The sequence below is a fragment of the Dasypus novemcinctus genome, chromosome 1, assembly GCF_030445035.2.
Source record: "Dasypus novemcinctus isolate mDasNov1 chromosome 1, mDasNov1.1.hap2, whole genome shotgun sequence".
In the NCBI taxonomy this organism is placed as follows: Eukaryota; Metazoa; Chordata; class Mammalia; order Cingulata; family Dasypodidae; genus Dasypus; species Dasypus novemcinctus.
This window is the reverse complement of record NC_080673.1, coordinates 137,948,433-137,965,047: the sequence shown is the minus strand read 5'-3', so window position 1 is coordinate 137,965,047 and position 16,615 is coordinate 137,948,433. Positions and strand designations below refer to the sequence as shown.

At 37.3% G+C, this 16,615-nt stretch overlaps 1 protein-coding gene across 1 annotated transcript in view; it reads right to left on the bottom strand.

Annotated features, from left to right (window-relative positions):
* Positions 1 to 15,985, bottom strand: part of LOC139437852 (transmembrane protease serine 11C-like) — an 81,231-nt gene extending 65,246 nt beyond the window's left edge. The window contains exons 1-2 of the mRNA XM_071212727.1: positions 15,822 to 15,985; positions 2,039 to 2,157 (exon numbers count right to left, since the gene is read on the bottom strand). Of these exons, the coding sequence (XP_071068828.1) occupies positions 2,039 to 2,157; positions 15,822 to 15,985 (283 nt within the window). The remainder of the gene's footprint in view (positions 1 to 2,038; positions 2,158 to 15,821) is intronic.
* Positions 15,986 to 16,615: the final 630 nt, after the last annotated feature.

Sequence of the window (16,615 nt, the reverse complement as noted above, 5' to 3'; positions counted from 1 at the left end):
CTCTTTAAATTTCCCTTTTGTATCTTCAGTTCCTGGCACTTTTATACCTTCAATGAAAAGCATCAGATTCTGTGTCTACTCTGTAGGTGAGCACCTCTTATTCAAAGTTTTATGGATGTATGTTATGATGATGACTTTTGGTTTGGTTGTGATTCTTGGATTGGAGAGGCAACAGCTGGTATTACAATACACCGAAGGGTAATGCTTGCACAATCAGTCTGTGTCTATAGAAGGGTGCATATGGAAGACGGAGTAGGGATAGTCATAAACAGTTCCTGGGGTGACTGCCTCTTTACTGTGCACAACTCTCTTTATTTGTCTATATGCAAATTATTTCCCCTTATAAACTGAGACAGATGTTCATTTAGCCAGAAAGTCTCTTGTCTAAATGTGATTTTGTTCCCAGAAAATACTATTATGTTTTAAAGCAGTAGTGAGCTTGTGAGTCATGGATTATATGTGATGGGGGTATGGGGGTAGTAGAAATTACTCCAGGGTAAAAATATTTATATTCACATTATTCTTGTAGACTTAATAAATGGTGATTCTTGTACATTCATGTATTACTGCTTTTCAGGCATAGATAGATGTAACTAAGTAAAAGTTAATTTAAAAGCATTACTAAATGTATAGTACTTGCTTATCTCCATGTATTTTCTTAGTCAACAAAGTATTCTCTTGTAGGAATGCAGAAAACCTTTTTCTTTATTAAAAGATCCTCATCCATGAAAAGGTTGGGAAACAGTGGTGTGGCTGTTTGAAATTATTTTATCAATTCCCCAAAAAGAAAGATTTGTAAACTAATCTATTCCTCTGGGTGTGATATCTTTTAATTGCATTAAATTCAGTTGAGAGGACTTTGATTAGATTATTTGAAAAGATTGCTTTAGGGCTTTTGATTTGACTACATCAGTGGGCGTGACTCAGGTTTAGTCCCTACCCGCTTGCTTAGTTCTTCTTTAATTGAACACTCACTCAGACAGACACAAGAAGAGAGAGCTCTGTCATTTTTGATCCTGCCAGGTGACAGAAAGGAGAAGGCTCAAACAGTTGAGACCCCTGGGAGAGATTAACCATTTGCTGCAGAGTTTACAGCTGAGATTGGGAAGCGTGCAGAACAGCTGAGACTGATATAGGAAGCCCTAAGGGACAAGCCCTGTGCAAGTTTGCAGCTGAAATCAGGAAGAAAGTGAAGCAGCTGGACTTGAGAAAGGAAGCCCAGAGGGGAAGGAAAGACCAGGCAGGAATTGCCCACCATCTTCCTTCAGTATGTGGCAGCTGATGGGTGAGAAAGCATCTCTTATGGTGCCTTGAGTTGGGCTTTTCATGGCGTTGGAATGGTAAGCTTTTACCCCAAACAAATCCTCATTATGAAAGCCAACAGATTTCTGGTACTTTGTATCAGCAGCCCTTTGGCAGAATAAGACCAGTGGGTAAAAGGAAATAACAAGAATAGGGCACATAGAACCTGGCACAAATAAAAAGTTTTAAGAAAAACTCAAGGAGGCTATAATTCTTTCCTATTTTATGCCAAATATGTGGAAAAGTTTTGTCTGAAATTGTTTTGCTTTCACCCCTCAATTTTAGGAAAGAGTATACTTCATCTGTATAATTTTATAAGGGAATAAACATTGTATAGTTTAAAGAACATAGACTTTGGAGTAAGAAATATTGGCTTAGAATCACAAATCCTACGTATTTGTATTTATTTGTATTTACTTACTGATAATTTACTCAGAAAGTTATAAGTTCAGAAAAAGTAGGGACTGCAGCTACTTTATTAATTAATGTGTTCCCAGCACCTAAATCTTTCTAAGAAAGGAAAAATAAAGTACCTAAATCTCTGGTCTTGGAATACTCTAAGCCAAAGTCACTAAAAAACAAATTTTCAGTAAATTTTAGTAATCACAAGAAATTCTTTTTGCTGGATACTCTCATTTGATTTCTTTCCTTTCTCCACTCTTGAAATTCCTAAATTGGCAATTAATGGAATTGATCAAGCTATGTAACTGGAAAGCCAGACAGAAAGAATACTTACCATAAGCAACAAAATAAACAATGAGTCCAATGACTACTGCAGCAAGCACCATCACTAAGATACACAGGGTAACTTTTCCACACCTTGTGAGTTTCATTTTTGTGTCTGACTCTGTTCTTCTAAGCAAAAAAGAACAGGAAGTGCAAGTGTTAATATAAGCATGATATAGTACTTTCTCAGAAATAAATTGTGGGTTTGGCATTAAGTATACAAGAATTATTTTACATTAATTTTAGATTCAGGGGACTGCTGAGCTTGGAAAACAGATGTAGAATTAGTGAATACCATATTTGGCCTGACTGTTTAATTTTCATTGTATATGAATAATAATGGTAATAATAAAATCAATATTCATTTACCACTCAGCAAATATTTACAGATGTACTATATATGCTAGGCACTTTTCTAGGCACAAAGATTTCTTCCCCTATGGAGCTTACATTTCACTGAGACAGAAAACAAAATTATAATTAATGATGTATATAGCAAGTTGAGAGATAGTAAGCCCTGTGGAGATAAAGTAGAGCTAGGAAAAGAAGATTAACATGTGGAAGTGTCCTTGAGATGGTGAGAGTGACATGAGGTGATATTAAAGACAGTGGTCAGTTTAGACTGACTGAGAAGTTAAAATGATCAGACTTGACACATACGAGAAAGTTGACCACATGGAATGTCCAGGAAGAGGGAATAACCAGACAAAGGCCCTAAAGTAGGAGCAGCTCTGATATGTGAGGAGGCCATTTTGGCTAGAGCAAGAAATGAAGGGAAGAGTGGTAAGAGAGGTACCTATGGCCCAAATCACATAGAGCTTTGTGGTTCATGATGAGAATTTTAGCTTTTTCTCTGAGTCAAATGGGGAGCATTGGAGGGCTCTGAACAGAGGAGTATGTTGATCTGACCTAAGGTCCTAATAGGATCACCCTGCTGCTTGTGTGGAGGATAAACTGTAGTGTGCAGGGGCAGAAGCAGAACAAAAAGAAAGGAGTAATTAAAATAAGTGAAGCAAAAGATGATGCTGGATCAGGGTAGTAGAAGTGGAGGGAAAGAAAAAAGGTTGAAGTTTGGATATATTTTGAATATAGAGCTGAGGGAAGGCTTCCTGATAGATTACGTGTGGAATGTGGGAGGAAAAGAGCAGTGAAGGATGGTTTTACAGTCCTTAGCTTGAGAATTGGAAGAATAGAGTTGTATCAATGGAGAAGGGGAAGGCTGTTGATGGGGCAGGTATGATTGAGTTCCCTTTTGTTCTTTATGTTTGAGGTGTTTGCTAGGCATCCAAGTAGAGATTCTGATTGGATATACAATTAGAGATTGTGAGAGAGATCTGGACTGGAGATATAAATATCCTTTAATACTAAGTCCGTATTCAGATACCTTTCTTGTCCCTAAAATGTCATTTACAATTGGTTTGTTTGAACCAGGATCCAATCCAATTGCATTAATTTGTTTTTTGTATCTCTTAAGCCTCTTTTATTATAGAGCAGCTTCCATAGCTCACTTTGTTTTTCCTTCATAACATTTAGTTGTTGAAGATAGTAGGTCAGTTCTAGAAAATGTTTTACCTAAGAGAATAAATTTATTTACTTAATTAAACATTTTATTTTGAGACAATTATACATTCAAATGAACATGTAAGAAAAATACAGAGAATAATGCCTTGTCTTTATCTAGTTTCCTCCAAGTTAACATCTTGTCACGTTATGATATAGATGTGGATACAGTCAAGATACAGGTAATTTCCATCATCATAAGGATCCTTCATGTTGCCCTTTTATAGCCCTAATCACTGCCATCACTTCCCCACCTCGTCCTTATTCTTTGGCAGTCACAAATCTGTTCTTCCTTTCTATAATTTTCATTTAAAGAATGTTATATAAACATGGTATCATACAGTATGTAAATTTTGAGATTGGCTTTTTCTCACTCTACAGAATTTTCTGGATATTTATGCATGCTCTTATATGTATCGATAGTTCTTTGTTTATTTTTATTGTTAAGTAGTATTTCCTGATGTCAATGTACCACCATTTAACCATTTTCACATTGAAGAATATATTGGGCTATTAGGTATAAATATTCATGTGTAAGCTTTTAGGTGAACATAAGTCTTTATTTCTATGGGATAAAAAGGTAACTCTTTTAGGAATGCAGAGTCTGGATCTTAGGATAGTTATATGGTTAGATTTTAAAGAAATTGCGAAAATGCTTTCCAGAGTAGCTATACCATTTTACATTCCAACAATGAAGGTACGGTCCAGTTTCTCCACATCCTCACCAGAATTTGGTGTTGTCATTATATTTTAAAATTTTAGCCATTTTTAGTAGGTGTGTATTAATATGTTATTGCAGTTTTAGTTTGCATATCCTTAATTCTTTTTTTTTGTCTTTATTTTTTAACTGTTACATTAAAAAAATATGAGGTCCCCATTTACCCCCACCTCCCTCACCCCACTCCTCCCCCCATAACAACAACTTCCTCCATCATCATGAGACATTCATTGCATTTGGTGAATACATCTCTGAGCACCACTGCACCTCATGGTCAATGGTCCACACCATAGCCCACACTCTCCTATAGTCCGCCGAGTGGGCCATGGGAGGACATACAATGTCCAGTAACTGTCCCTGCAGCATCACCCAGGACAACTCCAACCCCCGAAAATGCCCCCACATCACATCTCTTCCTTCCACCCTGTACCCCCAGCAGCCACCATGACCACTTTCTCCACACCAATGCCACATTTTCTTCGATTACTAATCACAATAGTTCATGTATAGAATATCAGTAAGTCAACTCTAATCCATACTCTATTCCTCCATCCTGTGGACCTTAGAATGGTTGTGTCCACTCCACATCTATATCAAGAGGGGTCTTAGATTCCACATGGATGATAGATGCAATTCTCTTGCTTTCAGTTGTAGGCACTCTTGGCTCCCTGGTGTGGTGGTTGACCTTCTTCACCTCCATGTTAGCTGAGTGTGGTAAGTCCAATAAACCAGAGTGTAGGAGTTACAAGTCTGTTGAGGCTCAGGGCCTGGCTATCACATGGTCAGTCCAGAGATTCAGGTCCCCTGCGTATACACTAAACCACAGCACCAACTACAGATCCATTAAAAGAAACAGGAGAGGCTTGTGGACAAAGATCACATCTGAGTCCAGCTCCATCACACAGAAACACAAATTCCAAAGTAGGGCCAACTGACATGGCACTGAACTCCATCTGCCATGACCATAAAACCTGTGGGTCTCTGTATCCCTCAGAAGAACCAATACCTGGGGTTGTATCCACTTTATCTGTCTCTGGGACTCTGCTGAGGTGTGCATAAGGGCAACCGCTCAGATAACCTCCTGGCTCTTTTTGGAGACTTAAAGCCATATAAACTCATTTGTCCTTTCCATTTCCCCCTTTTATTCAGGTCACAAGGCATTTTTAACTCCTGGTATTATATGTAGACTGAGATATTCTGCTGAGTTGACCCTTTTATTCAAGGTCATTTTCTAGTTACATCATCAGCTGGAACTTGGTAGTAATCCCTCAGTGCCAGGGATGCTCATCCCCAGGAATCATGTTCCACATTGGAGGGAAGGCAACACATTTACATGCTGAGTTTGGCTTCGAGACTGGCCATATTTGAGCAACATGGAGGCTCTCAGGAGGTAACTCTTAGGCACCTTGCAGCTTTAGGCCTTGTTCTTATTTCAGGTGCACAGGCTCACAAGCATAGTCATTAGTATCAAGGGCTCATTGTTGGACCTTCCTTCTTTTTTGGTCTTTGCCATTGCACTTGGGGGATTGTTCCTTTAGGGACTGTGATAGAGCTCCCCTGGTTAGGAACTCAACACTCCCTCATTTGTTGTTTTTACTTGTAACCACTATGAAAATGTCCAAACATTTTTATGTACCCTGGATATAGGCCCTGGAGAACTCCCTGCCAACCATATGTCCCCTGTCAGTAACATCCCACACCAGTATTCTTCCCCTGCCATTGTCGAACCTCTCTGTGATCCAAAACTTCTTAAAAAATGAAGCCCAATACATTGCCAGGTTCCATTAATAGTAAAATGGAATATAGTGATGAGTGTAAAGGTTAGATATAGAATACATATCAATTTAGAAAAATTAAGGTAAAAATAAACTGGAAAATCAAAAAATTTAAAAATGCAAAAGCTTTGTTTTTGATGTTTTGCCTTCCATCACTGCAATAAGTATTGCCCTGTATGCAAATTGGCAAGGCAACGTCTTCCATCTTTTCCTCAGTGTCTATGTCCTTTCTTTTTCTTTTTTCTTTTCCTAATTTTTAAGCTTATCTTCACAAAAGTTTTAAATCACAGTAATTCATATATACAATATACAGTACTCCCACATATCCAACATAAAACCCTTTTCCCTTCCCCAGCAATAATCTTTTTACATGTTCATTCTATATTTACTGAAACTGATGTACAGATATTGAGACAATAGCTTTCAAACAAGGTAACATTTGGGTTTACATTGTGGTTTATATTTTAGATTATACAATTTTCTAAATTTTTAGTTATCTTATGTTTTACATTATGATTTACATTTTAGCCTATCAGCCTCTATATATTTTTGGTGTAATTTAACATGTCTTATATCCATCCTTGTGTAATCTTGTGGAACACTTCTATTGCCCACACAGTTACATTGGTTCCATCTATTCAGTACCTCTTTCCCCCTCCCCTCAAGGCCCACAGTGACAGTCAATCTTCATTGCTTGAAGGACCATGTTCAGAGATACTTGCAACAGTGTTGAGGGCTTGACATGCTCAACTGCCCTAGGGAGACACCATTTCTCTCGAGAGATACAGTTCCCTCTATTTGAGAACATCAGTCCTTCCTAGGATGTGGGTATACCTTCACTCTCATTATATGGGTCTCTATCCAGTGATATAACCCACTATGGCAAAATGAGCACTCACACACTGCCTACTTAATTCTTAATGATATTGAACATCTTTCATGTACTTATTTGCCATCTGCGTATCCTATTTGGTGAAATATCTCTGTCTTTTGCCCTTTTAAAAATTGGATTGTTTACTTTTTTCACTGTTGTATTAGAGAGTTCTTTAATTAGATAACTAGATATTAGTCCTTTGCCGGATATGTTGTGCCCCTTTCCTAATTGGATATGTTGCTTTTTTCACTGTTGTAATAGAGATCTCTTTAGATCACTAGATAATAGTCTTTTGTTGGATATGTTGTATGCAAATATTTTCTCCAAGTCTATAATTTGTCTTTTCATTCTCTTAACAGTGTCATTCCCAGAGCAAAAGTTGTAAATCTTGATGAAGTCCAATTTATCAAGTTTTTCTCTTATGGGTCAATCTTTTGGTATCAAGTTTAAGAACTCTTTGCCTAGCCCTATATGTTGAAGATTTTCTTCTATGTTTTTCTCTAAATGTTTCATAGTTTTACATTTTACACTGAAGTTCAAGGTCAGTTTTATTTTAATTTTTGTATGAGGTGTGAAGTTTAGGTTGAAGTTCATTTATTTGCCTATAGATGTCTCCTTGCTTCAGTGCCGTTTGTTGAAAAGACTATACTTATTGAGTTGCCTTGCATCACTGTCAAAAAATCAGTTGGACTTAATTGTGTGGGTCTATTTCTGGGTTCTTTATTTTGTTCCACTGGTCCATGTGTCTATTCTTCTACCAATACTATGCAGTCTTTTAACAAACTTTATTTAACATAATTTCATACTGACAGGACAGTGGAAAAAACCATACAAACCAATACAGAGAACTCCAATATACCCATACTCAGTTACCCATATTTATCAACTTTTAACATTTTGCCACGTTTACATTCAAACTGTTTCTTCTATGTTGTAGCATGTATCAGAACTTCATTACTTTTTTTTTAATGGCTGAAGACATTCTATTGTAGGTATAAACCACATTTTTTCCCCACTCAACTGTTTATTGACATTTGATTGCTTCCACTTTTTCGACTTTTGTGACTAATGATGCTATAATCATTGATGTATAAATCTGTGTTCAATTCTTTTGCTTTTCAGTTCTCTTGTGTATATCAATTACTGCCTATTTTTGTATTTAGATGATCTTTTATAGTGAACCACTTTGTTGTGTGTATATTTTTCTGATATTTTCTTTATGGCTAGTGAAGTTTAATATCCTAAATCTATAATAATCTTGTATGATTTGATACTAAATTAACTTCAATAGCATACACAAACTACATTCCTACACCCTCTATCCTCCTCCCTTTATGTAGTTCTTGTCTCAAATCACACCTTTTTACATTGTGAGTGTAAAACCACTGATTCATCATTATATTTTATGTATTTGCCTTTTAGATCCTGTAGGAAGTAAAAAAAGGACGTAGGAACCAAAAATGAAGTGTTAATTGCGTTTATATTTACCCATGTCTTTACCTTTACCATTGATCTTTATTTCTTCATATAGTTTTTGTCTATTGTCTAGTTTCCTTTCCTTTCAATTTGAGTAACTGCATTAATAATTTCTTGTACAGCTTGTCTAGCAGTGACTGTTTCCCTCAATTTATGTTTATTTGGGCATTTCTTCATCTTTCCCTCATTTTTGAATTGCAATTTTGCTGTATACAGAATTCTTTGTTGGAAATTTATTTTCCTTTTAGCTCTTTAAATATGTCATCCCTGTGCTTTCTTGCCTCCATGGTTTCTGATGAGAAATCAGGACCTAATCTTCTTGAGGTTCTCTTGTATATGATGTATTTCTTTTCTCCTTTGGCTTTCAGGCCTCTCTCTATCTTTGGCTTTTGTCAGTTCGATTATAATTTATCTCCATGTGGGTCTATTTGGGTTTATTCTGTTTGGAGTTTGGTGAGCATCTTTAGGTGGATATATTTATGTCTTTTGTTAAACATGAAGCATTTTCAGCAATTATTTCTTTGAATATTCTTTCTGACACTTTCACTCTTCTCCTTCTGGAGTTCCCATGATGCATATATTGGTATGTTTCATGGTGTCCCACAGGTTCCCCTTTTCATTCTTTTTTCTTTCTGCTCCTCAGACAGAATAATTTCAATGGTCTTATCTTCAGGCTCCCTGATTCTTCCTTCTGCTAGCTCCAATCTGTTGCTGAACAGGGAACAGGGAATTTTTAAAAAAAGATTTCAGTTACTATAGTCTTCAGCTCTACTATTTCTGTTTGGATCCTTTTTATGATTTCTATATCTTTGTTGAAAATTTTTTTTTGCTCATTTGTCATTTTCCTTATTCCTTTTAGTTCTTTATTCATGTATTCCTTGAGCTCTTAGAGATGTCCAAGTTCTGGTTTTCCTAATTGTTAGTAACAATCCTGATTGTTACTAATGCTACATCTAATTCCTTAGCATAGGCTGTTTCCTGTTTCTTTGTATTCCTTGTAATCATTTATTGCACACTGAACATTTTGATATTTTAATGTGTTATCTCTGGAATTTAGTAACTGAGAAATCTGTTCCTTAAACTTGTATCAAAATAGTGATAGGACAGAGTGTTCCTTGAATACTAGGTGCTAATGAAAAAGCAATCCTTTTTCTAAAGGACATCACAAGAAACTGTTCCCTAGAACTTGCTTTGGGAAATACTTTAATGGGCTTATAAATTTGAGTATTTGTTATGGCCTTTCGTAGTTCATATGATACTGATATCCTACAGAAATACCTAATGGAGAGTGAATATTTCCACTTAGAAGCCAATGAATCTAAAACTAAAACCCCTTCCTCATGAAAATTGGCTTGTATCCCTGACTTTGCTAGTCTTGTCATCATCATCTTGCTGACTCAGTCTTGAAATAATTGATTTGAGCACTTTCCCCTCCTCCTTTGCTAGTCTTGTCATCATCATCTTGCTGACTCAGTCTTGAAATAATTGATTTGAGCACTTTCCCCTCCTCCTCCTCCTTTTCCTTCTTTCAGTGAAGCACTTGTAGCAATTTTTAACTTGTGTCTATTTTATTTTATGTTAGTAGAGCTACCCCAACTCTCTTTAAGTTACTAATTCATTGGTATGTTTCCCACCTTTTCACTTTCAACATATTTATGTCTTTGAATTTAAGGTATCTTTTAAATAACATATAGTTGGATCATTTTAAAAAAAAAATCCATTCTGCCAATTTCTGCCTTTTGACTGGGGAATCAAATCCATTTACATTTCAGGTAACTACTGATCATACAGGCCATTCTTTTGCTATTTTGATGTTTTGCATTTTTAAGTCTTATATCTTCTGTTAATACCTACTTCCATTTTTCTGTTTTGTATTGTACCATTTTGAGCTCCTTCTCCTTTCTTTCTGAATTTATTTTTCATGTATTTTGTTGTGGTTACCATGAGGTTAAAATTTAATATTCCAAATCTATAACAATCATATTTGACTTGATATCAACTTATCTTCAGTAGCATATACATACACTGTTCCTCTACTTCTCCATCTCCCCACATTTTTTCTTGTTACAAATTATATGTTTATACATTGTATGCTCCAAATTGTCAATTTAGCTTACTTTTTAATATTTGCACTTTAGCACCTGTACTAAGACATGAATTTACACAAAAACAATATAATACAATAGTACTGGCATTAATAATTACCCATGATTTCCTTTACTAGAGATCTTTATTTCTTAAACTCCTTTTTTAAAAGAAAGATTTATTTTTTTCTCTCCCCTTGCCTCCCTCTCCCCATTCCCCATTGTCTGCTTTCTGTGTCCATTCACTGTGTGTTCTTCTGTGTCTGCTTGTATTCTCATCAGGCAGCACTGGGATCTGTGTCTCATCTTCCTGCGCCAGCTCTCTGTGTGTGTGTGGTACCACTCCTGGGTGCGCTGTGGTTTTGCATGGGGCTGCTCTCCTTTGCATGGAGGCCACTCCTTGCACAGGGGGCACCCTTACGTGGGGGCATCCCTGTGTGGGCCAGCACTCCTTGCACACAGCAGCACTATGAATGGGCCAGCTCAGCACATGAGCCGAGAGGCCCTGGGCATCAAGCCCTTGGACCTCCTATGTGTAGGCAGATGTTCTATCTGTTGAGCCACATCCGCTTCCTCTTTATACTGCTTTGATCCACTGTCCGGTGTCATTTCCTTTCAGTATGAAGAACTTTCTATAGCATTGCTTATAGGACAGGCATAGTCCCTCTGGTTTTGTTTATCTTGGAATGTCTTAATCTCTCTTTCATTTTTTAAAGAAAATCTTGTTGGATATAAAATTGTTGGCAGTTTTTTCTTTTAGCACTTACTTTTTTTTTTTTTTTTGAGGTACCAGGACTGGGGATTGAAGCTGGGACCTCAATGTGGGAAGCTGGTGCTCAAGCACTGAACCACATTGGCCTCTCTGAGTTGGTATTCTCATTTGTTTGCTTGTTGTTTGTTTTTGTTATTAGTTGGCACTGGGACCAAACCTGGGACCTCCCACATTGGAAACAGGTGCTCAACCACTTGAGCCACAGATGCTATCCAGCACTTTAAATATTTTTTTTACTACTGCCTTCTTGCCTTCTAGGTTTCTGATGGGGCATTTGCCCTTAACTTTTTTAAGATTCCCTTGTACATAACTTGTTGATCTTCAACTTTCTTTCAGCTTTCAAAATTCTTTCCTTTTCCTTGGCACTGGACAATTTGATTAAGATGCATCTGAATATGATTCTCTTTGAGTTTATCCTGTTTGGTGTAACTTGGGCTTCTTGAATGTGCATATTCATGTCATTCATTAAATTTGGGAAGTTTTCTGCTATTATTTCTTTGCACATTCCTTGCATTGTTGTGAAACATTTTAAACTAATGATTAAAGAGCATCCTCAAAATATTACTACTAACCAATGTATTTTCCCCCAACCCAGCCTATTATTATTGTTTTTTATATCATTTATACATGAACATACATAAACAATGTGTATAGTAAAAGTTGTGAACTTACAAAACAAACATGCATAACATCATACAGGGGTCCCATACATCAACCCACCACCAACACCTTGCATTGTTGTGAGACATTTGTTATAAATGATGAAATAATATTGTCAAAATCTTACTACTAACTGTAGTCCTTATCTTACATTTGGTATATTTCCCCCCCCAATCCACCCTATTATTATTTTTTAAATATAATTTTATGAAAGGAGTTGTAAATTTACAAAACAATCATGCCCATGTGCAGAGTTACCATATACCACCATATACCACCCCTCTATCAACACACCACACTTTGGTGGAACATTTATTATGATATTGACATAATATCCTCAGGTTGTTACCAGGTTCATAGCTTACATTTGGCATACTTTATCCATACTTCCCCATTATCAACACAGTACTTCTTTGGCATATATGCATAAATATTACATTATTACTGTTAACCACAGTCCATAGGTCACTCCAGTTGTATTTTTTCCATGTTTCTCCACATTCCCACCACCCTGCAATAGTGATGTACATCTGCTCTAGCTCTTGCATCTGTACCATCAACCACAATTCTCATCCAACTCTGGGTTTACTGTGCTATTCAGTTCCTAGATTATTCTCTAGCTTTCTGTCAATTGGCATTTACATTCCTATGCTACTATTTTCAACCATATTACCATTTATAAACCAGGTGTTACTCATTATAATGTTACCATCAACTCTGTACATTTCCACACTTTAACAGTAAAGTTAACTAAAACTTCTACATACATTAAACATCAGTAGTCCATCTCAGTCCTCTTCTTATCTCTTTTAAGAATCCACCACCTACCATGATGTCTTGAAGATATTTCCTTTATGGTTCTTGCTATTATATTTAGGTTTATGATCCATTGTGAGTTAATTTTTGTATAAGGTGTGAGATAGGTGTCCTCTTTCCTTCTTTTGGCTTTGAATATCCAGTTCTCTCAGCTCCATTTGTTGAATGAACTGTTCTGCTTGAACTGGGTGGGTTTGACAAGCTAGTCAAAAATCACTTGAATGTAGTTGTGAGGGTCTGTTTGTGAATCATCAATTCAGTTCCGTTGATCTGTGTGTCTGTCTTATGCCAGTACTACCAGTGTAGCTAGGAAATGTGATTTAGTGTCTGGAAATGAGAATCCTCCAAGTTTGCTTTTTCCTTTTTAAGATGTTTCTGGCTATTCAAGATTCTTCTTTCCCCTCCCAAATAAATTTGGTAATCATGTTTTCCATTTATTTAAAGAATGCTGGTGGAATTTTTATTGGATTGCATTGAGTCTATATATCAATTTGAGTAGAACTGACATCTTAATAATATTTAGTCTTCCAATCTGTGAGCATGGAATGTTCTTCTGGTTATTTAGGCCTTTTTAAATTTCTTTTAACATTGAGTTGCAGTTTTCTGAATACAGGTGCTTTACATTGTTAAGTTTATTTCTGACTTTTTGAGTTTTATCTGTCATATAATATTTTCACTACTCTTTTGACACTTTTATTTACTTTGATTGATATAATCTTCATTTCTAGACTCTCTTCTAGACCTCTCTCTCCTGTCTTTTCTTTTCAGACTCTAGCACACCCTTTAGAATTTCCTGAAAATCTGGTCTCTCGGTAAGAAATTCTCTCAGTTTCTGTTTATCTGTGAATATTCTAAACTCTCCCTCATTTCTGAAAGACAATCTTGCTGGATATAAGATTCTTGGCTGGAAGCTTTTCTCTTGTAGTATCTTAAATATATCACACCACTATCTTCTTGCAGTCATGGCTTCTGGTAAGAAATCAGCACTTAATCTCATTGGGTATATGTTATATGTTATGCATTTCTTTTCTCTTGCTGTTCTCAGAATTCTCTCTTTGTCTTTGGCATTTGACATTCTGATGAGTATGTGTCTAGGAGTTGGTCTGTTTAGATTTATTTGGATGGGAGTACATTGTGCTTCTTGGACATGTATATCTATGTCCTTCAATAGGGTTGGGAAATTTTCTACCATTATTTCTTCAGATATTCCTTCTGCCCTTTCCCCCTTCTCTTCTCTTTCTGGGACACCCATGACATGTATGTTTGCATGTCTCTTGCTGTTGTTTAGTTGCCTGAGACCTTGTTGAATTTTGTCCATTTTTTCCTTTGTTCTTTTGTATGTTCACTCTCAGAGGCCATTTCTTCAAGCTCACCAATCCTTCAACCTCCTCAAATCTACTATTATATAATTCCAATGTATTTTTAATTTCATTTATTGTATCTTTCATGCCCATAAGATCTGTTATTTTTCTATGTATGCTTTCAAATTTTTCTTTGTGCTTATCCAATGTCTTTTTAATATCCTTAATCTCTTCAGCCATCTCATTGCATTTATTAAGAAGATTTGTTTGAACATCTGTTAGTTTTCACAACTCCTTTATGTCATCTGGAGGCTTATCTTGTTCCTTTAACTGGGCCATATCTTCCTGTTTCTTGGTGTGGGTTGTAATTTTTTTGTTGTTGTCCTGGCATCTGGCTTACTAGAGTATTTATTCTAGGTGCAGTTTCTCTCTTTAGTTTAGGGCTTTCTTGCCTTTTCTCCCTTGCTGGTTGTGTTGTAGAAACCAAGATGTAGTTGGTGCATAAGCTCTGGGGACTCAAGCTGCCCCGTTGCCCCAAGGACCAATGAAACTTCTCCTAACTTTCTTCTTTCTCAGGGCTTAGGACAGAGCTGCAGCCATGCATAATAACCAAAGTAGTGCAGGCCTAGCCTGTAGTTGCCCAGAGAGGCTGATGAAGCTTCATGCCCCTTCCCTCCCCTGCCTGGGGTGGGGATGGAGCTGCAGGTATGAGCAGAAATATGCTGTTCAGGTCCAAAATGACTGCAGTTGCCCCAGTAGACTTCAAACTCTTCAGTTTGTGCAGCAGTATATACCTTCAGTTACCTGGAGAGGCTCGTGCAGGATCTGCCAACTTCCTCCCTGCTAAAGGTGGGGCTGAAGACTTGGCTAGGGCCACAGGCTGATCTGGAAGAAAGAAATGGATTCCTACAGTCACTGTGATTTTTAGTCAGCAGGGCTTCTCCTCATGCTGGGGGCAGGGTCAAATGGTGACTACTGGCCTTCTTCTGACTTTGACTTTCAAACTTTAGCTGTTCTTAGGGTTATACTTTAGCAGCTGAATTTACTAATCCATAGTGGAAATCTACAGCCAGCTGTCACTTCCTCCCCTGTTCTTGGGAAATGGAGCTTCCAATTCCAGCTAAAGAATAGATCCTGAAATGGCTTGTGCTGCAAAAGTAGGATGATCACTGACCTCTGCTTTGTGCCCTGTATTTTCCTGAGAGGCTGGCACAGGTCCTCCCAGCTTCCTCCCTGCCAGAGGTGAGGCTGGGGCTTATGCTAGAGCTGCAGTCCAATCTGGATGGAAAGAAGTGGGTCTCTACCAGCACTGTGATTTTCAGTCTGCCCTGCTTCCCCTTGATCTGGAGGCAGAGTTAAAAGGGCAGCTACTGTCCTCTTTCTGACTTGGATAGGTTCAAACTTTAGTTCTTATTAGGATTATACTTTAGCCCACCAAATTTTCTAATCAGTAGCTGAAGATGGTGCCCAACCATCTCTTCCTCCCCCATTTTTGGGAAATGTAACTTCCAATTCCAGCTGTGGAATAGCTCCTGAGGCGGCTTGTGCTACCAGTGGAGGATGGGCACTAGCCTCCAGTGCATCGAGCGCTCTACTTGGGAATCTACTCTGCAGTTGGGCAGTCTCCTGCTTCTATTCTTTCACGGATGTTGCAGGATGCTCTTCTGGTCTCCTGGGGTCCCCAAACAGGTTCTTTAGATAGCTCTAGGTGAATACTAACTGCCCTGTAGAATAAGCTGACTCTAGGAGCTCCTTACTCTGCTGCCATCTTGCTGTTTGTTCCAAGGGTCATTATTTTAAAGTGTCTGTCCGGTAAGTCCAAAGTCTGTTCTTCTTCACTGACGGTTTCTATATTTTTATCTTGTTCCTTTGGATGGGCCGTAATTTCCTGTTCTTTGTCTTGTAATCTTTTGTTGTACATTGTACATTTTAATATTTTAATGTGTTGACTGGGAGTTAGTCCTTGGGCTGTCCATTAAGTTTGTATCCAGCTATTGATATAATGGAGATTTTCTTGATTGCTAGGAGCTATTCAGAACAAATAAACTAGGCTAAGATTACCTTTCACTGTTTTTGCAAATTAACTGCTTTGGCTGATTGTCTTGTATCAAGATCTGGTAACTGGGAAGTGCCTCTCTCTTAGCTGAACCTGTGTGGAGCTGAATTTTGGAGCCTGTTCTTTTCCTGGGCTTGTGCTTGCTAGAGGCCTTAGGAATTCCCTGTTTATAGTTTACAGGAGTTCCTCTTTTTCTTTTAATGTTAGGGTTTAGGATTATGAATTTCCCTTTGAGACAGCCTTCACTACATATCATAAGTTTTGATATGTTGTGATCTCATTTTCCTTCATCTCAAGCTATTTCATGGTTTCCCTTGTGATGCCTTCTTTTATCTATTGATTGTTGAATGCATTGTTTTACATCCCTATATTTGTGTATTTTCTAGCCTCTCCCTTTTATTGGTTTCTATCTTACTTCCATTGTTAACAGAAAATATGTTTGCATAATTTTAAACTTTTTAATTTATTGAGACTTGTTTTGTGATCTAACAAGTG